Here is a 21,719-nt window from a genome sequence, read left to right as displayed (position 1 = left end):
GTATATTTAGTAAGCATACGAAACACGTGTTTTTTAGGCGTGTAGTTTTCAATCCGGCAATACTTTTTTGGAGTTGGTCTTTTTTTAACAGACTTCGGTTCGAGCGAAGCATCAATGTATTAAAAGAAATTTTTATATTATCTCTCCTCGTCGTGGGCCAGTGGGCGTGGCCTCTAAGATAAGATCGTGTGGTTTAACACCACTGAACTATTTTTCGTGGGGTTATGGGAAGCCACGGCCCAATTGCTGCAAAAAGTGGTCGAATTGGGCGGTAGCGGTCACTTGCCCAAACTCATTTTTAAAACCTAATGATAAACCCTTATATGTATAAAGAAGCTAACTACTTGGCTATAACAAAAATGATATGCGTTTAAACAACATTTCTAAAAAAACACCCTTTGTTTCTATTTATCATTTTAATTTGTAAATTAAGTCTAAACTAACTGCATTTTGGCAATTCAAGGAATTACAAGAAGCTTATCAAGCAAAACGACTGATTATCGAAATATGCATTTGGTGACTAACAACTGAAATAATTCTTGATTCAAAATGATTAAGTGTGAACAAACCTTACCCTTGCTTGTTTTAATAGTGCAATATGAAAAATGTTATGGTATTTATTTTATCTATATGTGGCTAGGCTATGAATCTGATTTATTAAGATAAATTGCTAAAATAAATTAATAAAAACCACAACTTGTCAAACTTACAGCTGATGTAAATGTAAATAGTATTGTGAAGCTACAAATAAATGAAACACCCAAGATCCATTGATAAGCTCATCAAAAAGTTTAATAGATTCAGTGTCAACATTATTCAAAAGAAATTCACCTACCTACTCAACCCATCCATTAATTTAAATTATTACATGATTTTTCTATTTTCAAATAGTTTCAGTAAGTCATTTAAAAGAATTAAAAAAATCATAATTTTATTGCGTTACGATAAGCTAATGATGATGAGCTTTTTTATTGAATAGATTTTTCAATACCCGTGACAATAAAACTACACTTTTTTACGTCAATTGAAAGTAAAGGGTAATTTTTTTAGACCTGTGGTTTTCTAGAGAAAAATAACCATGTTGTGGCAAAGAACTAAGCTTTATAATTTAAAGGTAATAGTTTGCTATTATGTTTAAAAATGATTTCTTCCAAATGGCAGCCGCATCTGGTTCGAATAAATTGCATTGAAATTTTTCCAGCAATTGGGAATGTATGTCAGCTAAAACGGGTCGAATATTCTCCCCAAAGGCAGAACGTATCTGCGTAGACAAGTGACTTCATATATCCCAACAAACACCACTCAGACTTGTAAAAGAATGCAATATATTGGGAATGCAATCATTTTAAATCATTCACTGAATTCAATTGCAATCATTTTTATCCCATAATTTGACTTCAATCAATTGATTGCAATCATTTAAAATTTCATTCTTTGCATCCACATGAAGCCTTTGCATTCACTTGAAGCCTTTGCATTCACTTGAAGGCTTTGCATTATTTTGAAGTCTTTACATTTACTTTGCATTCACTTGAAGATAAACCGATTTTCAATATCAGACACCAAAGATTTATGTGTGAAGCGTATGAGCTCCTCAGAATATTTGTCCCTTCAATAGAGTGATTGTTTCGCTTTGTAAAACGACTATTCATTATTTTGGTAATAAATGTTCATGATGTCCAAACGTTATTCAGGAGAAAGTCTATTCATAATGAAATGGCAAACTAAACCTAACACAGCTGTCAAAAAGACCAAATACGGAGAAAAGTATTGCCATCTTAAAAAAAAACCTAAAAAAACCGTTTTAAATTAATTTTAAATCTGCTTTTCTGAATTTTTAATACTAGTATTATACATAATTTTTATAATAAGTTAAATTAAAGTTTTGAATTGTATTTTACAAAGTTTCTAAAACACCATGGAGTATACATGCATTCCCGAGGAACGTTTTGGTGAAGTTATCAAACATTTACGAGACACTTTCTTTGCCGATGAGCCTCTAAATAAAGCTGCCGGATTATGTCAAAAAGGGGAAGGTCATCATGAATTGGAAGAACTGAGCTATGCAACTTTGAAAGATGGCTTTAGTTTGATGGCAGTTGCTCAAGATGGTGAGGTTTGTTATCTCTCAAAATTGCCGTATTGACAAAGTTAAAATGGACTGAAAAATGTGTTTTATTTTTGTTTTAATGAATTTCCTTAGATTGCTGGAGTTGTATTGAATGGTGTCTTGCAACCTGGTGACATGGAAATAGCTCAAAAAAAGATCAACTTGAGTGACGATGAGAATTTTAAGAAAATTTTCAATTTAATTTACAGCCAGAATTTAAAATTTGATTTATTCGAAAAGTTCCAAGTTGATAGATTATTCGATTTGAGAATCTTATCGGTCGACTCGAAATTCCGTGGACAAGGTATTGCCAAAGAGCTGGTGAAACGGAGTGTCGCCCAAGCAGAATGTTGTGGGTTTAAAGTAAATACTAATTTTTATATATAAAGTTCAGAAAAATAATTTACAATCATAATAAATATTAAATTTTTAAGGTTTTAAAAGCAGATGCAACAGGAATTTTCTCCCAAAAAATAATTAGATCCTGTGGATTTGAATCACTCCACGAAGTACACTATGCCAAATATACAGACGAATGTGGAAAGCCTATTCTGCCCGTAGAAGCACCGCATATAAAATTAGAGATTCTTTTTAAGAACTTGGAATGAAAATAGTAAATAATTTATGTAAGATTTCAAATGCCGCCTAAAGTATAAAATAATAAGTATCTATTAAAGTTACCATAAAAATATGATTGCAATATTTTGCTGACCAAGCTATGCTTAGCTAAAAGTTGTTTTAAGATTGTTTAAGCTCCAACAGAATAAGTATCTACTTGGAATGTTTTATATTATGTAGGAAATGTTTTTTAAACTTGATGTGATGTATAATGGCTCAAGACAATAGAGATTGATAAGTCTGGATTTATAGCTTCAGGTTTTTCGTTTTTTTTTTTTTTATTTTTAACGGACGACTCTATTAACTTCGCGTATATCTATTCCATCTTTTTTAACACATTTTTCAACTTTCTTACTTGTTATTATTTATGATGAAAATTATAAAATTGATAATATAAATACTGACTTACTAAAAGCCTTGAACTTTTTGTTGAAATTGTGTTCATAAGCTTTTATGAAACTTTGTTAAATGTCAAGAAAAATAGAGACGTTTTTTAATAGAAGGGTCTTCAAGGCAGAAGATAAAGATAAAATTTGTGTAAATGTTGTTACTATTGTTTTGTATGTTGTTTTTGTATGCTTTTAGTGTTAAATTGTTAAAGTTGATGTTATTCGTACAAAACGTTTGTTGAAAACCAAAGAAAAATAAAAAATAATAAAGAATTTGAAACAAAATGTGTGTGTTGACTATTAATTGATTTTTGATAAATATTAAACTTTAATATTCAACTATAATTTTGATAACAGTGAAATGTTCCAGACTACTGTGAGTAGTAGAAAAGTATATAATTTATGAACTTAAAGTTTTAATTTCGTTATGAATTAAGTTTAAAAAAGGTAAAATTCTAATATTTATCAATTGATAGTTGATACTTGCAATAGCGTGTATCCTGTGTATATAAGATATTTGATGATCTTTTAAAACTGCACTTTCATAGCTTTAAAGCTTACTTAAGTTGGCCAAAACGATTACTGTATTTGGAGGGTTAATGATTTTGAAATTGACTATAACAGGCACAAGTGAAACAATACTTCTTAAGGGACTAAAATGTCGTAAATTCGAATCTCGTCTTTTAAAATAAACCCATTTAAAAATGCTAAAAACAATTAAAAACGGGGTTTTCAAGGCTAAAAAGTGGTATAATTTTGAGGTTAAGTTGAGCGCGAACAATTTATTCGTTGCAGTGCGGATGGTATATGGGACGCGAATAGAGTTTGACAGTTCGTAGCAACCACACTGCAATTCGTTACCACCAAACTGCTTTTACAAAATTGTCTTGTTTTAGGTACAAAATGCATATTTTATTATCCGAACATAAGTCCTTTATATATATAAGTGGTTTTTGTTTGAAATCAACTTTTTGAAAGGTGTAAAATCAAGTTTAATCGTTCATTAAAGTATTACAGTACAATAAATTATGCGTGTAAACGGTTTATTATATACCATACAATTTATCATGCTTAAATTTATTTTCGCAGACATTTCTTACAGCTACTATTAATTATTGTCAGACCAGGATTGTACTGTCAGACAATTTTTTCGGAAACGATCGTATTTTTCACTGACAGATCGAACAATCACAACAAAGCTTCGACCTCAAGTTTCATCCGAAAATCGTAATTAAAAGAAGGTAACGTTACGTAATGTGACTTCAAAACGGAAGCTCTAGTTCAAATTTGTGGAACATTTGCTTTGTCTGGCAGCTCAACAGCTGTAAAAAAGTCAACAAACAAAATACATTTGCTTTTGGAGGGATTCCATTTGGTTATTATAGGATGTGTAAGCTTCTTCCGCGATAAATTTAATTTTTTCGATTTCAAAACTTATATTTTTTTATTTTGAGAAAAATTAAAAGCTCCTAATGACAGGAAGTGCCATTTTAGAAATTTTATATTGCAAGTGTCATTCAAAGCAAACTCGGAGCAGGCCCAACGTAATGCAAACGAAGCTGAAGCGTGTTTGTCTTTCAGCTACAATGTATTTATCTGCCAATCACGCACCTATATATGCTTTGGTAAGGTTCACACAACATATGGGACTTAATTTGCAGTCAACTGCATTCTTTGAGCGTACATTTTGACCAAGGCAACTAGTTAGTTGGTCAAGTGTCATAAGCTTCAAACTCTGAACTTTAGTTCACTAACTTCTACTTTCAGAAGATCTTGTAAAAACTACCAAAAATATAATTGTCAACAAAAACAGGCAAGCTTCAAGTCCATCAAGACCAATTATACAAGGAGCAATTAAACTGAATTGTGCAAAAAATTAATACATTTCAGAGTAATTGAGTAAAGCTTTCAGTTGAATGAAAAAACATAATCAATTATTATTTTGACATAAGCAGACTTGTCTTGATAGTAAGGGGAAATTGGAAATCTGACGCGTCTTCATTTCAAATCCCCTATGAACTATTAGCTTAATCACTTTCACGCGTACTTAAATAAATTAAATATATTGGTCCAAAATAAAAAGAAAAAATATAACCATGAACTGACAAAATGTTTCCACCAATGTTATTATGAATTCCTTAGAGTTTAAGGAACAAAAAATACAATTGTACTGTCAGATTTAACTTAATGTCAGAGTGAGTCACTAGAACTACATAATAATAGGTCCGTTCGCGTACCTTCCTTAAACAGTCTAATTTTACGAAATTTTACTAAATCCTGTTTGCGTACTTAAAAATTTCGTAGTTTTTCGTTAAAGAGAGCGCTCATGAGAGAGTAAAATATTCCCCCAACCAACGAATTTATCCCAAGAAATTTCTTTGGGCTTATTTGTAAAAAGTGTCAAATTTGATAGAACTTCAAATATATTAAATAAATTGCTCGCTTTTGCTGTCACTTATAAAATTAAACATTTTTTTCCAAAGAACAGCAACAAAATTGCAGTTTTCAAGTTTCAATTAAATCAATTTTTTTCAGCATAATGTTGCTTGAAGTTCATGTTGTGTTAATTACAAAAAATAAATACATTCTAAACACGAAATGAAACGATGATGTTTCAAAATTTATATTTTTTTTGACAGTCAAATTGTGGGAAAAATTTGTTGTTTTCCCGTTCCCTTAAGGCCCAATTATAATAGACTTGAACGAGGTTAATCCAGCTTAACTGAACGAACCAATACGCAACCTTATATGCCACTAACCATAATAGACGTTCTGCTCAGTTTCGTTAAATTTCGCAAATTATCGCGCAATTACGAAAGAGCCATTTAAATGGCTCGAGATTAAGCAAATGTCAAATTTGCTTGAGTTACTTGAATCCATTATGGTTACTTTTTGTTTTGACGATAACTTCTGATAACTTTTCGTTCGGTTTTGACATTAGCTTACTTTCGGTTAAGTCCATTATAGTTGGGCCATTACTTTTTTGTACTTTTGTCCTTTTGTGAGAGAAGTTTACCCCCACTCTTTAAAATATCTCTTTTTACATATTTTAGTGCAGAAAGTAAGCAAACGGACCTAATATTTGTTTTATTAGAAAAACAATCCAACAAACCTAAAAAAATCTATTGCGTGTAATAAATTTTTTTGTTTGAATTCATTTTTAGAAATAAAAAAAAGAGACTTGGCCCATGGGGGGATCGAACCCACGACCTTCGCGTTATTAGCACGACGCTCTAACCAACTGAGCTAATGGGCCAGATGAAAATCCGATGCAGCATTTCTGTTTTATTTCTATTTAATTATATTAAAATATTTATTTCTGTCGCATTTATTATATTTTTATTTTACTTACAGCCAATTTCTTGACAAAGTTTTAGTCTCTAAAATTCCGTTTGTTGATAAATTAGAACTCCATTAAGTTCTAACTAATTAGAACACTGACTTAGATACCAGTTCGAGATAGAACTACGATTTATAAGACCGTCAAGTTTGGGGGTCTAGAATATAAGAACTCAGTTCAGCAATGTTTTTACTTCTTCCAAAAGCCTAACTTTTAGACCGACCATGTGCACAGGGACATCTAATGTGCAACAATCAAACATGTTTAGAAAATATATAAACAAGAACGGTTTGCCAAAATATCAAAATAATAAAATACAAATCGAACAGGGATTGTGTAAATATACTTAATTAAGTATTTAACTTTAAAAAAAAAAAAAAGTTCAATCAAAATCATGGGTTCTCTAACCTCTTGGAATATACGACGAATGCATAATTTCGCAGATGGGATGATTTGTTCAGAAAATGGAGGAAATCGTATAAATGCTTATCTTTTTAATAAATGTGAAAAACATACATATGTCAACAAAATTGTACACCGAAAAGAGCTTAACTGTATCCAATTTATGTACATATGTATATAGGTATTTATTCTTCTGACATCTAATCGAATATTTTTCAAAGATTCAAAAATTGATTGTGCGTAATAAAAAATATTTGTTTTATCAAAATATCGTTATGAAAACAAATCAATTATTGAACCAGGCGCTCATGTTTGAGAACAGGCCCTTTTTTCTCCCGCTTCTTCTTCGAATATACCAACACGCTTGAAGTATTTTTAACTAAACAAAACAAAAGAAATCAGGTAATATAGTGTAAGGGAGAAGTGTAGGATTATGGATCTAGATCATCGGCACATACAAAGTTCATCTGCTTGTTCACGGTGAAACAAATTTACATTATAAAAAGTAAGTTTTGTTTTAAAATATAACACCTACGCGTCTTTTTTTGAAGGCAATAATAATTAAAGGTAATCACTATATATTGCTCTCTCCCTCTTTCTGTCACTTTCTGTCTATCTATCTCTACTTGTCTTTCAATTTGTCTTTCTCTTACAATTTATATGTATACTTTGAGTAACTTTTTTATTTGTTTTCTTTCTTATCGCCTTCGTTCGCTGGTCGTTGTTTGATTCTAGTGATGGTAAACTACAATGTATTCGTTATTTTTTTTTCAAATACTCGTTGTTTTCTGTTAGGTATAATTTGGTCATTCCGTGAAAGGATTATCGTGAAACGATAGCATTTTGACGATAGTCTCATTTCACGTAAGACGATAATCGTCAAAGAGATATCGCCAAAAAGATAGCGTTTGCACGATAGCTTAATCGGTATCGTTTATAATTGATTTCCAAATACTTACTAAGCAAATCGAAATAAAAATGTTTCGGTGTAATTTTGTTACAAAGTGAAAATAAAAACTCACAAAAAAATGATAAAATGAGTAAATCAGATCCTCTATCTCTTCCAACCTTTATGTACTAAGGCATTTTTGTTTTTTCTTTCTCATTTGTAAAATAATCTAAAGTATTATAGTTTTGTTCAAAGTTTTTCAAAAGAGTCCTTTATAATTTCAATAGTATCAGACATAAAGAACTTAGATGTTGAAATTATAGTTACGTCGTCGGCGGCAAAAAATAAAAACGGACTTAACAATAAACACCACAAAATAGTCAGTAAGTTTGGTTAAAAGCAAATTGTTCCAAATTTTCACAACTTGCCATAGACAGAAACCAAGTTTGATATCATTTTCAAATCATCGAATAAGCGTTATCTTTCGTTGAGTTCATTTTGACATCTCAGTTATCCTATACTGAAAATGATAGACGTGGAGATAGTGACAAAGTTACGTGAAGAAAATTATTCACGATATCGTTAATGATAATCGTTTTAAAGATTGCGGTTCATACGTGAAGAATATAATTTCAACTCTATTTTTTTTTTTTTTCAAAAATGAGTTAAGTATGAGAAAATGTGTTTTGGAATTGTTTGCGATCTAAGCATTAAGCTCAGATTCATCAGAACTTGATATTTTCGTTTTATTCGATAGCTATAAACTTGTTAATATCTTTCTTTTACTGCTGTAAAACTCCACTTTTTCGTCATTGTCTCTATTTCTATAAGTAAATTGATGTAAACATCTCTAGCAAATAATCAAGCATATGTACACTTTTCTAAAATGCTGCTTTCAATCATTTTTTCATACGCTCAACCGTGTCATAGACAGACACAAAGAAACGGACATTGTGGCAAAAAAGTATTTGTACGGCTTTTAACTGTCAAAAAGAAATCGTATGACGCTCGAAGAAGAAATTTTTTAAAACTTCTTATATAATAAAAAAAGAGAGAAGGTATAATCAAATTATTTGACTAAACTATTTAGTAAGCTCGCAGATGAAAAATAATTTTTTTTTCCAATTAAAAGGTAATTTTTGTGATCTATTTTAAGATTAGTTTTATGCTTTATTTATGTTTTTCTTTTTTAATTTTCTATCAAATAAACTTAAATTAATTATTATCAATAATAATGGTTTTCCTTTTAAAAATCCTTTATTCCTAAGTTTATTTCTAATAAAGTCAACTATTTGAAACGTTATTTTCAAGAATCTTCTTTTCCAAATTAAAATTATTTATATAATTTGTAGGTATATCTTAAAGGTTTGTAACCATAGAAAAAAGCTGAAGATTATTACTTTCTAAAGTTGGCGGTGTGGATTCGAAGATTTTTACAAGCTTATAATTTAGCTTTTAAGACAAGATCAATTTATTCATTTAACTCAAAATTCTCAGGAGTGTAAAAAAGCAGTTTTGGAATTATACCTCAAGTATTTAATTGATTTAATAACATGTAAGAGAAACAATTAAGTTAAAAGTTATTTTAGTGATTTTAAAAGCTTTACAGCCAACTAAACATTACTTTTATAACAATGTTTCTCTATTTTAAATAGAAACCTAATAAACTTTGTACTGCTGTTAAAATGAGTATATTAATATTTCATTCATAAAAATAGTAATTTTTAGGGTAAGTACATCTAATGTTCAATTTATTTTAACGCTAACAAGGCTAGGGAAATAATGCGTATTTTTTTAGACGTGTGGTTTTCAATCTGGAAGTACTTTTTTTTAGAGTTTGTCTTTTCGACAGCTTTAACTTAGTTTTAGCTCACTTTAGGTTTTGTTTGCCATTTTATAATGAATAAATACATTCTGTGGCGTGGCCTACATGATCGTGTGATTTAACACCGCTGGACTTTTTTCTGTGAGACGCAGCTTAATCCGAGACGATTGATAACACTAAGGAGAATATTCGGTGACTTATTGTTGAAATTCGGCAAAAAGTGGTCGAAAATTGGTGCATTCAGCTGAAATTTATTCGCGGCTGCAAATTGCCCGAAATCCTTACCTTTAACTGAAGTTAAAATTATGTTCAATTATAAAGCAATTTTTAATAATAATATCAAAAAGCCTTTTTTATTAATAAAAGAGCTAAAATCTTGGTCATGAAATTAAATAATAAGCGTTTAATTTCTTCTTGAAAACCGAACGACTAAAAAATACACCCTCTAGTATAGTTGTAAAACACAATTTACCCATCACTAGCCAAACTTCAAATAACTACTACACTTACACGCAAAATGATACACTTCAAATATATCAATGTGTATGTGTATCAAGGTGTGTTAGTGAATGTGAAAACAGGAAAGCAACAAAGAAGAAGAAGAATATATAGAGGGCTTTTTAAGAAATTAAGAGATTGTCAGCTTGATCATCTGGTTATTAAATAAGAATTTCGGTTAAAAAACTTTAACATAGGTGACATAACCAAGCCATTTAGAACATTTATATATACATTAATATACCCCCATATTATGTATATCTTTACTTTACTAAATCATGTTGCTATTTTTATAGTGCAGCAATTGTCTGGAGTTTAATAAGTGATATTTTTTATTTATTAGTATTTTGATTTGATACTATTTGCTCCAAGCTGGTCCTAAAGTTAAAATAGGCTTTCTGTGTACCATAGATAGATCAATTTCTAGACAATTTAAAAGTTAAACTTTCTAAAATTAATTTCTCATCACTACCTATAGATTCAAACAAAGGACGTAAGATGACATTAGAAAAGGAAACAACGATTAGAGTTGATCAAAATTTAATGTGAGATAGACAGAGAGAGAGAGAGAGAACTACAATTCAGAATGATTGCTTAGTAAAACATTTAAAATGAGTCCACGTTTTATCCAGCAAAATTTTATTAAATTCTTGTGATCTACCAGGCGATCATGATAGCGAGAATGTAAACTTAAAATGTTGTAGTCATATATTTTAAAGTATTGGTTTTAATTTGTTGTGTAAGTATTAAAGTAATATTTGTGTAGGTTAATATGCGAGAAGGCAAACAAAATAGAAGAAAAAGAAGGAATGAGCTCAAAGACACTATATATATGTATACTCGTGTGTACATATCTGGAGTGTCTTTGAATGAGCTTTACAAACAAATAAAAACTTGGAATACATGCAAATCAAAGCTTAACAAAATCAAACAAGTAATAAATATATATGTGTGAGGTAAAGCGTGTAGGTACGAGAAAAAATAAAAAGATAATGAGTGCACCATCTTTTCGTCATGATCGCCTGGTAAATCAAAAAATGTCATAAAAAAATCATAATACAATCATAAAAGGTAGACTATTTTCACGGTTTTAAGTTTATTATCGCTCTCCTTTTCTCAGTATATCTTACTTCACATTATTATGCTTTGATCAACATTCATTTTTGATTCCTTTCATCTGTCATCTTAAGTCAATTGGTTCAATCTAGTGATGGGAAAATTAATTTTATTCGTTACTTAAAACTACTAGTAACAAACAACTATCCTAAAAATAACTTAGTTAGCTAAACTTCTTAATTGTCTAGAAAGAGGTCTATATGTCCATTACACATCTAATGCCTATATTAATTTGTGTCCGACAAAATGTTGCCATTCTTCCAAATTCCTTTCTATCGTTTTAAAAATACTGTACACTTCACAACCCATCACTAGCCTAACCAGGCGATATGTTAATAAAGAATGTCAAATCTTTTACTTCTCTTTCGCCTTTCTTTTCTTTTATATTCACAAACACACCTTGAGTGACTCATACGAATAAAGTAAAAAAGAAACAATACCTATACTACTGCAAACACATAATTTCAAAACATGCGTACTACTCGCACCTTCTCTACCTTTCTGATCGCCTTAGCTGTTACATTTGAAGGCAATTTTTTTTTTTGGGAAAATATATTGAACCTCTCTTTCATTCTGATCGCCTGATGCATTGTAGAAATTTTTTTAATAAATTAAGAGGTTTTATTTTTCTTTTTTTATACAGGCTCAAGTCAACGCCTTGCAAGTATCCCATATGCCTATAAGGAAGGATGGTATAATTCGGAGTCAGAATATCAAAATAATAACAGGAAACAAGCAAGGCGACCATTCCTGCAAAGCCCCCCTCAATTCTTCTTCTTCTTTATTATTTACCAGCTTTCATTTTGCATATTCTCTAACACCCTATTACTTTCATATTAAACGATAGAAATAAAAACCAATACTATAAACTAAAATATAACAAAATGTTAAATACATTTAAATTGAATGAGAAGTTAAAAAATTAATACCTTTGTATGGATGAATGAGGTAAGAGAAGATTATAGGAAGGTGATGCATAAGTTCACCTTTTCGTTATCATGGTCGCCTGGTATTTAAAAAAAATTCACATAAATTTGCATCAACGAGAAAAGGAAGTAAGTATATCATTCTCCATAGTTTACCAGGCAATCATGTTAAATAGTAGGTTGTTTTTTCAAATCTACTACTTCCAACTCACTAACCTGAGAATTTATGAGAAAGGTAAACTTCTAATTATCTACAAAGAGGTCTATATTATGTCCATGATTTGGTCCTAAATTCTTCCCTATCGTTTTAAAAATGCAAAAAACTTTGCAACCCATCAACTTCTGCGTGTTAAAAAAAATAGCACACCTTAAATTAGTAACCTAACGGGCGATCATGATACCAAAACAATTGAATTGTTTTTCATCTATTTCGCCTTTCTTTTCATTCATTATCACTTACACACCTTGAGTCTTGAGTGACTTATACAAATAAAGTAAAAAAACAATACGACCTATACTACTGCAAGAACATTGATTGTATTGGTGTAAAAGAAAGAGATGGGCAATTATTGTACTTTTTTTATGAACCAAAACGTACTGCTGTCACGGGCACTTTCTCTTCCTTCCTGATCGCCTGTTACATTAAAAGGAATTTTTCTTGCGAAATACATAATACATTTCATTCTTTCATTCTGATCGCCTGATGCATTTTAGCAGAATTTTCAATAAAACAATATAAATTGAGAGGAAAAAAGCCAGGAGATCATGTTCGCAAAGTAGGTATGCAATAATAGTTTCCCGCCTTTTCTTGCATAACACAAAAAAAACAATACGTCTTATACTACTACAAGAACATTGCATTGTAGTGTTGTAGAAAGAGAGGGGCAATTAGTGTAATTTTCTATGAAACAAAATGCGTACTGCTGTCACTAACACCTTCTCTTCCCTCCTGATCGCCTGTTACATTAAAACTTTTTTTTTTTTTGCGAAATACATAACACACATCTTTTTTCTTTCTCATACAGCAAAACAAAGTTTATCTCTGTCACTGTCTATTCACTGCTGCCGTTTCATGTTTTAGATAAACAATCGGGCCAATGTATGGCAGAAAAAGTGTCAAAATAAAAGAACGAGATTTAATTGTGCGACCATATTCTGTTCAAAGTTCACGTGAAAGATTTAAAACTATAATTTTAGAAAAAAGTAACCAGACACTCACTTGGAATCGTAATATTGGATCAAATCAAAGAGCAGCATAGTTTTCCCTTCCCGTTTCATCCAACAATTATTTTGTAAATATAGAAATACTACACATTTAAATTCTTAGACATATTTTTAAATTTATTTATTTAAATTTTATTTTCATTAAATAAATCAATAGCTCTTAGAAATAAACTAAGGAAAAAGTTTTGTTTTGCATTTTCATGAATAGTTGTTAAGTTAATATTATTTTTATTAATATTTTATTTGATGTTTTTTTAATATTTATAATTTTGTTTGTTTGTTGTATACTTAGTATAAAACTTAAATAAGAAAGAAAAGGAAAAAAAAAAGAAAAACTTATAACATTCTTAAGTTGCATTCTTGTAAAAGATAAGCAACATTTACTATTTTTGTTTTTATTCTGTTCAAAAAATAAAATCAAAAAGTTTTTATATTCTTTAATATAAAAAAATCACATTTAATTTAGGATGTAACCCTAATTAGTTAAATTAAACGATGAAGAAATAATAAAGTAACATAAATTATTTATGTTCAATTATTGTTTGTTTATGTTTTTTTTTCTCTTTTTGTTAACAAAAATTAGGAAAACTAATAGGAAAAGGGTCTTATATTACTCTAAGCCTTTTGAAAGGATGTCTCCTCTACCTTTTCAGCGTCCGACTTTAAGTCTTGGACAAGTAGTTCGGAGCAGGTTTTTGGTATAAGCGTTCCAACGATTTTTTCTCCTTCGGTGGTTTTCAAACGAATAACTTGCATCTTGTTGTTTATCGCACTGCGCATTGAAAGTATATTCTCTACGCGAGACCATACCGAGAGCACAGAACCAGCCAAGACTGTGTAAAGACGCTGTCTCAAGCCCACCTAAATACAATAAAAATAAAAAACTATTGAACCCTATCAAGATAATTAATTGCGTCTAAAAACTAACCTCACACTCCTGGCCCATATTTACATTTCTACAATTGCCATTCCAATAAGCATGAGAACAGGTATTCACGGAGGCATCATATTGTTGCGTCCAGTGAGTTTCAGCTTCTTCTACAGTGACCTTCTTATACTTCTTCTCAATTTCGGCCAACGACTCTGGTCGAAATTGTAGACCAGTATTGGGACGGTAAACCTGGAACATTATATCTTTCTTGCTAGGTTTTGAGTCGCCTTTCTTTTTTTGCTGCTGTGGAGTTAGCGTTGATTCGATTTCAATCGCAAGAATTGCAGTTCGCTTATTGTTGCGCAGTTGATGGGATAAATAGAATCCTTCTTTTTCACTGATAAGATCAGCATACCTTGAGATGCGGGGGATAAATATATTGGTTAGAAATGATTTTCTTTAACTAATATCATTACACAAACGCTTTGGATTGTTCTTTCAATACGTTACTCACTTGTCGAGAGCCTCCTGCCATATCATTCCACGCTCTACACGAACTGTATGCAACTCAGTTGGGGCAGTACCAGTAGCGTGCTTACGGATGAATTTCAAGAGTTTAACTCTAGTTACGTTTTCTCCGGCAGCACCCAAATCTATGAAAGAAATGAACTTTACACATTAGTCGCTTTCATAGAAAGACTAAAATTAAAAACTTACCTAAAATACCCAAATCAAAACGTCCGCCTTTCTTAGCCTGACTTATGATCGCGTTCAGGGTGTCAGTGAAGTACTTAAACAAACGATTTTGCAATTCAACGGGCATTCCCAGAATTCTGTTCAAGAACTTCGATATGTTGTTATAATCCTTATCCAGGCTAAGCACACCCGGATTTGATTCACTATTAACAATTATTCCAACACCAACTAGCGCTCCGGCAATGTCCTTGAAGAAGTCTCCTTTGTAGTCGGTGGGTGGTGGCACGAGTGGAGACTCATAGCCCATTATCGTTTTCATGACAGTTTCCAATGCAGTTCGGCCATACTTGTTATCGATATTGAATTGTGAGAGATCTCTCGTTTCGGTGGCACGTCTGTCACCATGAGTCAGAGCTCCTAGCGATTCTAAGCGTTTGGCCACTGTCGAGGCGAATCTTCTTTCTCCGGCCAAGTCTGAGATCAAGAATATGTACTCAGGTGCATTTACCTGGTTCGAACGATGTGTTCGCCCAAACTGTTGGATTGCCCGATCCGCAGACCACGGCAGCTCTAATGTGATGTGTACACGTCGGCGTTGATTGCGCACTCTTCTATCGCTCTGCAGAGAAATACCACTGGACGCAGCTTCTGAAATAATGGCCACGTCCTTCTCTCCGTCCATAAAACGTTGTTTCTCAGTCAAATTAAGCGTTTCCAAGGGGACATCCTGTTCTGATCGGGATTCATATTGAATTGAACCATCATCGGACTGAACGACTCGTCCTTTGCGACCAGTCATTTCGGCAACATTCTCCGGCCCGCCAAGTTCATCGATCAATTGATCCAAAGTGTTCGGTGGTAGTTTATCTCCGAGTCGATCGATTTTTCTTAACAACTCCTCCTTCATACTGCAGGCTCTCTCAATTGCATCCTTGGGTGGAGGACCATAATTCATCTTGATACCGTTTACTCCCACCTGGGTTACCGTATTTTTCTGTTCTTGCTTTTTCTGCAACAACTCCTGAATCTTATCTTGGGTGGAAGTGGGTTTTTTCTTTGTTACAGCCGCAGCCGCTGTTGCTGCTACTGTCTTTTCTTTGGGCTTCTTTTTCTTTCGAGAATTGACCCATGGGTCGGCATCGCTGTCACTACCCGAATAGAATGGATTGAAATCACTACTTTGACCGCTATCTGAACCGTGGTCAGATTCTTCTGACTCCGATGCAGACATCATCTTAAAATCGGAATCATCGGAGTTTTGGTCGAATTCATCTCCACTTGAAGACCTTCGACGAGCCTTTTTGCCCGCCGCTTTTCCAGCTGCCGCCCGGGCACTGGCTTTTCGCTTAGATGTCGAAGCAGCAGCTGCTGCTGTCTCCTTTTTACTCTCCTCGATTATCAACTGTATACTCTTCTTATTGGATCCCAAGCCAAGGATGCGATTTATTCGATTTCTATCTGGAGCTGGAAAGTGTTTCTCCACCAGTGATTGAAAAACACCTCTATTAAATGATAAATGAGAAGTGTCAATAAATATTTATACACCTATTTAAATAAACCGAGTACTCACTTAGCAGTTGATACAAAATCACTCAGTTCACCTTCTTCTCTCTCCAATTGCTCCAAAGTCCTTGCTTCTCCGGTTGACTGCAAACCAATAACTACACATTTGCCATATTTAATAGCTTCTCGTGCTACTTGAACAGCATGATTCACTTTAGCCGCAATACAGAGATATTTAAAGAAACGCTGATGCGATGACCAAAACTGACCCCACATAGTTTTCTTCATCCGACTCTCCGCATCGATAAGTTCTGCAGCTTCAGTAAACTTTTGCATAGCTTCAACCCACTTTAAAGGAATTAAAAAAATGATATCGATTTTTATCCTGTATACAATTAAAATAATCTTACCAATTCAACAGAATCATCGTAGATCTTTCGAAAATCGCTAGACAATGGAACTTCTTCGATCTTGAACGTCACCCCATGGAAACTCAACTGTCGCGCAATGTACATTCCTCGCAGCTTCATGTCCATAGCCACAATCTCCATAGCTCCAATTCCTCTGTGAGAATGGAAAACCATTGATCAAGTAAGTAACATTTGTTGATGATTTGATTTTTGTATTCACAAACCTTTTTTCCACAGCCATTATGAAGTCATTGAATGTTGGGAAAGCTGTCCCTTGACCCCAAATACCTAAGCGGACCATATAAGCCATATTCTTTGGCTCAGACGCACCTGTAGCTGATGCATAGACAACTCTGGCTTTTGGCAGTTTATTCTGTAACTCTAACACAGTTGAACCAGTTTTTGTTGGCTTTCCAGAACCCACTGGACACAGATTCTTTGCTTTATGACATTCATCAAAAACGATCAGTCCATCAAAGTCCTCGCCACACCATTGAAGCAATTGCTTTAGCCGGGACTTATATTTACCAGTCTTATTATTCGATTCCCCTATGAGTGCTGAATAGGTACTGAAAATGACGCCACGTTTGCAGTTGTTGTTGACATCTGATGAGATTTTGGCGTACTTGAACTGGATGAATAATTTTTCATTAGAATATAGACTTCTTTGATGCTTAAACTAAAGGGAACTTACCTTATTTAATGCATGCACTTCAATCTTTCCTGCTCCTATGTCAGATAGATCACGCTCCGCATCGTATTTCAGGTCATTTGAGACTGAGATCCAAAGAGCCTTCTTTCGACCCTTTTGGTAGTTTTCAAAAATTATTCCAGCTATGGTGCGGCCTTTACCAACACCAGCACCATCACCTAAAACAAATCAATTGAATTAAATTGGGTGGTTTATAGTAACAATGAGACTTACCAATTAAAAATCCGGCTCGACTGCCATCGTTCAAAAGATGATCGTGTGCTTGGGATGCATAAGTTATAGACTCCAATTGCAACGCACTTAACTGACCACTTTGGATGGTCTCCTGTGGAATGGACAGTTTGTAGTACACATCACAAGGCTCTACTGATGATAGGGAAGCCGTCTCGACTACAGGATCTGGATGTTTTTTACCCAATTTTACTACAATAAAAACAGAAATTAAATAAATCTTTCAAGCTTTGATAGGATCTGCAATCATACACTTTGCGGGCCAATATTCGGCGTAGGTCTCAGCAACACCCATTTCTTCGAAGTCAGCTTCCTCTTCTTCGGCAACTTGGTTTGTCTAAGAAATGAAGTAACAACACATACGATTTTATTTAGAATTGTTTTCTAGTTAAAATTTGTATACTCACTTTCATTGGGGCTTGCATCCACATTTGAGATAGAAGCTTATTGGGAATTCCGCTTGTTAGGAAGCTTGGGTTTGCTGCCAAAAGAGCTTGGATATTCTGCAAAACGTATTGATTAATTCGCGCCATTGGATCTTGGGCCATTTGTTGATTTGCAACGGGTTGTGCCCTTCCAGCTGATGTTGCCGTGGATGGAGCAAGCAAATTTCCAAATCCTGCCATGCCCACTATGAAATATAAAAGAATATTTAAAAATCAATGTTTAAAAATAAAAACTAATGTTGTTTTTTTTTAAGTTAAAATAAAGCAAGTTAATAATTAGATACTAATGAAGCAAGGAAATTAAAAAAAGTAATAAGAAAATATTTGTTAAGATTTTTTAAAAAATTGAGGTAAGAAATCTTATCTAAGTCATACAAGAATTAAAAAATTCTAAGTATAAAACGTTCGTATGTAAGTAAAGTAAGATCGTCCCTAAGCAAAGAATGTTTTCTTACGTCGATGATGTTATGCATATATCATAGGGCACGGTAAGGCTTTGTCGAGTTCTGGCACAACTACATATTTACAGGAACAATCTCAGCCGGTTTATGAACCCTCTCTAACTAAAGAACCTATCAATCCAAGAACATCACATTTGCAACACTTACTAAAATAGTCTATGATATGCATCTTACCAGATGACTATGCTACTTCCATTAAGCATTGAGAAACAGGTGGCAACATTGTCAACCACATGTCTTGCAGTCATCAGAGATGCCACCTCTAAAGTGCTAGGTTTCACACGGCCACCACAGCGAAACCCCTGGTTTCACGACAATTGCCGGCAAGCGCACGCAGCTTAACAACAGGCATACAAAACGGCTCTGCACAGAAGGATTAAAGCTGCTCGCGAGCTCTACGAGCAGATGAGGACAGAGGAACACCGGCTTCTTAGATGGAAAAAAAGATAGCATAAGAAGCACGCGATCAAGGAGATAGAGGGATGTCACAACTGGAATGAGGTTCGTAAATTTTACAAAAAGTTAAAAAGAACCTCCCAAGGGTACCAGCCACAAACTGAAACCTGTAAGGACGATCAGGGGAACATCGTAGAACCACAGTTTTTGTTGAGAATATGGAAAGACCACTTCTCCAAATTATATAAAGGCGATGACGAACGGAATTCCGCTATAAGGAAGATAGAACCACTCAACCTAGGCGACGCGATCAACAATTCTGCACTATGGTCGGAAGAAAGCATACCCGATGAGTGGAATCTCAGCATAGTTTGCCCGATACATAAAAAAGGAGACCCTTTAAATTGCGCTAACTACAGAGGCATTAGTCTCCTTAACATTGCATACATGATCCTTTCTGCCGTATTATGTGAACGCCTTAAGCCGTTCATCAACAACCTGATAGGTCTTTACCAGTGTGGCTTCAGACCAGGAAAGTCCACTATCGACTACGGCAGATCTTGGAAAAAACACAGGAGCTTCAAATCGACACCCACCACCTCTTTATCGATTTTAAAGCCGCGTATGACAGCATCTATAGGGAAGAGCTCTACAGAGCAATGTCTAGTTTTAGCATCCCTGTCCGTTTGTGCAGAATGACGATGGAGAATGCGCGCTGCTCTATTAAGGGCGGAAGAGATATTACCGATGCATTTGATGTCAAAAAAGGTTTTAGACAAGGCGATTTTAGCTCCGTAGCCAAAAAGGTTCTGAGTTGCAGAAGGGTATACATACATTTAGGGGCGCTGTATCCACCAACTTTTTTAAATAAGGTTTAAATAGGAAAACGGTTTTTCTATGAGACCGCGCGATAAGAGTGAACAAACACTCAAGGTTTGGTAAATAGGTCCACAGGAAGTGTTCAAAACGTTTCGTGGAATGTATGTATATGATGATAAAAGTGACAAAGTGGTAACTTTAAAATTCAGCCAAGGAATCGTTTTTGAGTTAAGGTCAGTAAAAACTAAATTCGAAGTAAATAGTAGAGCGTTTGTACATCGATTTGACTAATCTTTCGAAAATACATTAATTTTAAACTTTGGTAAATTTATGGCTTGGCGTATTTTCAGATCTCATTCCATTTCCCGGCAGATTTATTATTCAGATTTTGTGTATACAGAAGAACTTGGCTACTTTTTTAAAATTTGTTTTTGTCGATCGAGGCAGTAGTTCCTGTCAGAGAAGAGTCGTCTTAACGTGAAATGTTTGTTTTTCATAATGTCTAAAACTATTAAACAATGCAGTTCCATTAAATATTGTGTGTGGAATGAGATTTTTACTACCGAAACGTTGAAAATGTTGCAGAAAGCTTAAAAAAAATATTTGTAGGAGTGTTAAGAAAGTGTTGAAGATGAGACACGGTCACGATGACCACCAAAACAATCAGATGAGCTACAGTTTAAGATTTATCTATCCTTGTTAGAATATCGGAAGGATCAGTGAGAAACTTTTTGAAAAGTGAAAACTTGATTAGTGCCCCCACAATTAGAAATCACGACAAAATCTTGAAAAAATGTCGTTTCACAACACTAAGCACTATATGATTTCTGGCTATTCGCTCAAGATACCACTTTGTGGATATTTTTTTGAATTGATAAAAGCTGAAGCGAAGAAAAAATTGGACCAAAGAGATCCTGCAACATGTTTTAAAAATTTCAACAAAAAAAACAAACGTTGCAACAAATGGAAAGTATTCAGGGGACATCTTTGAGAGCGTTGATAGATAGATTTTTGCGGACACCCTATTTTGCTATGTTGCCTATTTTGTTTGGCAAAAGTTTTGGAATTCATTTGTTTTGGTTATGAGTAATTTCATAGGCAAAAAGAGATCTAACGACTACGTGAAGCTTGTTGAGACCATGCCATGGAACTTGAACCCGACCCGAACCCGAGTCTATTTGAACTGGAGTCTAAAGTTAACAGCTGCTATTCATAAAGAATTTTCCAGCTGTTTAGTTAGAAACAGGTTAAGGCATATTCTACAATTTTGAAATTTTTTTGTTAAACTTATACAAAATGGCTTGTAGAAGGTAACAAAACAAATTGCGTTAGCTGGAGAGCCAAAATCTTTGAAACCCTTTAAACTATTTTTTTGTTGAGTTGTTTTTTCATTAAAATAAAAGTCGAACCTTATTACCTTGTGGTTTATTTATTTTTTAAACAATTCCATTTGATTGGCCCAATCTTAATTTTACTGTCAGAAATCTGAGAAAAGAATGTTTCTTTCTTTACGAGCATTTTAAAAAGGATGAAAAGAAATGTAAAGCTTATTTAGTAGCGAGGTGAAAATGAATAGTGAATTGTCTTGAAATTTCATTCTCCAGCTCCGTCAATCCGTCTGAGAATATTCTCAGAAATCTAAGAAATATAAACTGGCCAAATATTTTTTGTAAGAGTTCATTTTTAAATTTAATAAAGGTTTAAGTAATGTTTCTTTGCAATAAAAAATACAGCTCGTGACAACTTGTTTTTAAGACTATAGTGGTTTTTTGGACCTTTTTTCCCGATAAACTGAAGGCAAGGTTAATGAAGTAAAGTTTCTTGTTTGAAATTATTG

At 33.3% G+C, this 21,719-nt stretch overlaps 2 protein-coding genes and 1 non-coding gene across 7 annotated transcripts in view; 1 reads left to right on the top strand and 2 right to left on the bottom strand.

Moving 5' to 3' along the window:
- Nucleotides 1-3,144, top strand: part of LOC129954221 (arylalkylamine N-acetyltransferase 1) — a 76,970-nt gene extending 73,826 nt beyond the window's left edge. For both annotated transcript variants that reach the window (XM_056067980.1, XM_056067978.1), the window contains exons 2-4: nucleotides 1,906-2,116; nucleotides 2,204-2,473; nucleotides 2,545-3,144. In XM_056067980.1, coding sequence (XP_055923955.1) covers nucleotides 1,919-2,116; nucleotides 2,204-2,473; nucleotides 2,545-2,718 — 642 coding nt within the window. In that variant the 5' untranslated portion in view covers nucleotides 1,906-1,918 and the 3' untranslated portion in view covers nucleotides 2,719-3,144. The remainder of the gene's footprint in view (nucleotides 1-1,905; nucleotides 2,117-2,203; nucleotides 2,474-2,544) is intronic.
- Nucleotides 3,145-6,299: 3,155 nt separating this feature from the next.
- Trnai-aau (transfer RNA isoleucine (anticodon AAU)) lies at nucleotides 6,300-6,373 on the bottom strand. Its single transcript has one exon. It is a non-coding gene; the product is annotated as a tRNA-Ile (tRNA).
- Nucleotides 6,374-13,560: 7,187 nt separating this feature from the next.
- LOC129954224 (protein strawberry notch) overlaps nucleotides 13,561-21,719 on the bottom strand; it is a 69,401-nt gene continuing 61,242 nt past the window's right edge. For 2 of the 4 annotated variants that reach the window (XM_056067986.1, XM_056067987.1), the window contains exons 5-15: nucleotides 18,168-18,391; nucleotides 18,013-18,097; nucleotides 17,743-17,952; nucleotides 17,512-17,687; nucleotides 17,042-17,448; nucleotides 16,818-16,971; nucleotides 16,475-16,755; nucleotides 14,926-16,406; nucleotides 14,723-14,861; nucleotides 14,266-14,623; nucleotides 13,561-14,198 (exon numbers count right to left, since the gene is read on the bottom strand). In XM_056067986.1, coding sequence (XP_055923961.1) covers nucleotides 13,953-14,198; nucleotides 14,266-14,623; nucleotides 14,723-14,861; nucleotides 14,926-16,406; nucleotides 16,475-16,755; nucleotides 16,818-16,971; nucleotides 17,042-17,448; nucleotides 17,512-17,687; nucleotides 17,743-17,952; nucleotides 18,013-18,097; nucleotides 18,168-18,391 — 3,761 coding nt within the window. In that variant the 3' untranslated portion in view covers nucleotides 13,561-13,952. The remainder of the gene's footprint in view (nucleotides 14,199-14,265; nucleotides 14,624-14,722; nucleotides 14,862-14,925; nucleotides 16,407-16,474; nucleotides 16,756-16,817; nucleotides 16,972-17,041; nucleotides 17,449-17,511; nucleotides 17,688-17,742; nucleotides 17,953-18,012; nucleotides 18,098-18,167; nucleotides 18,392-21,719) is intronic. The other 2 variants (XM_056067988.1, XM_056067989.1) reach the window with 2 other exon arrangements.

The sequence above is a fragment of the Eupeodes corollae genome, chromosome 1 (genome assembly GCF_945859685.1).
Source record: "Eupeodes corollae chromosome 1, idEupCoro1.1, whole genome shotgun sequence".
Classification (NCBI taxonomy): Eukaryota; Metazoa; Arthropoda; class Insecta; order Diptera; family Syrphidae; genus Eupeodes; species Eupeodes corollae.
Note: the sequence above shows the minus strand (reverse complement) of the source record. Positions and strands in the feature narration are given on the sequence as shown.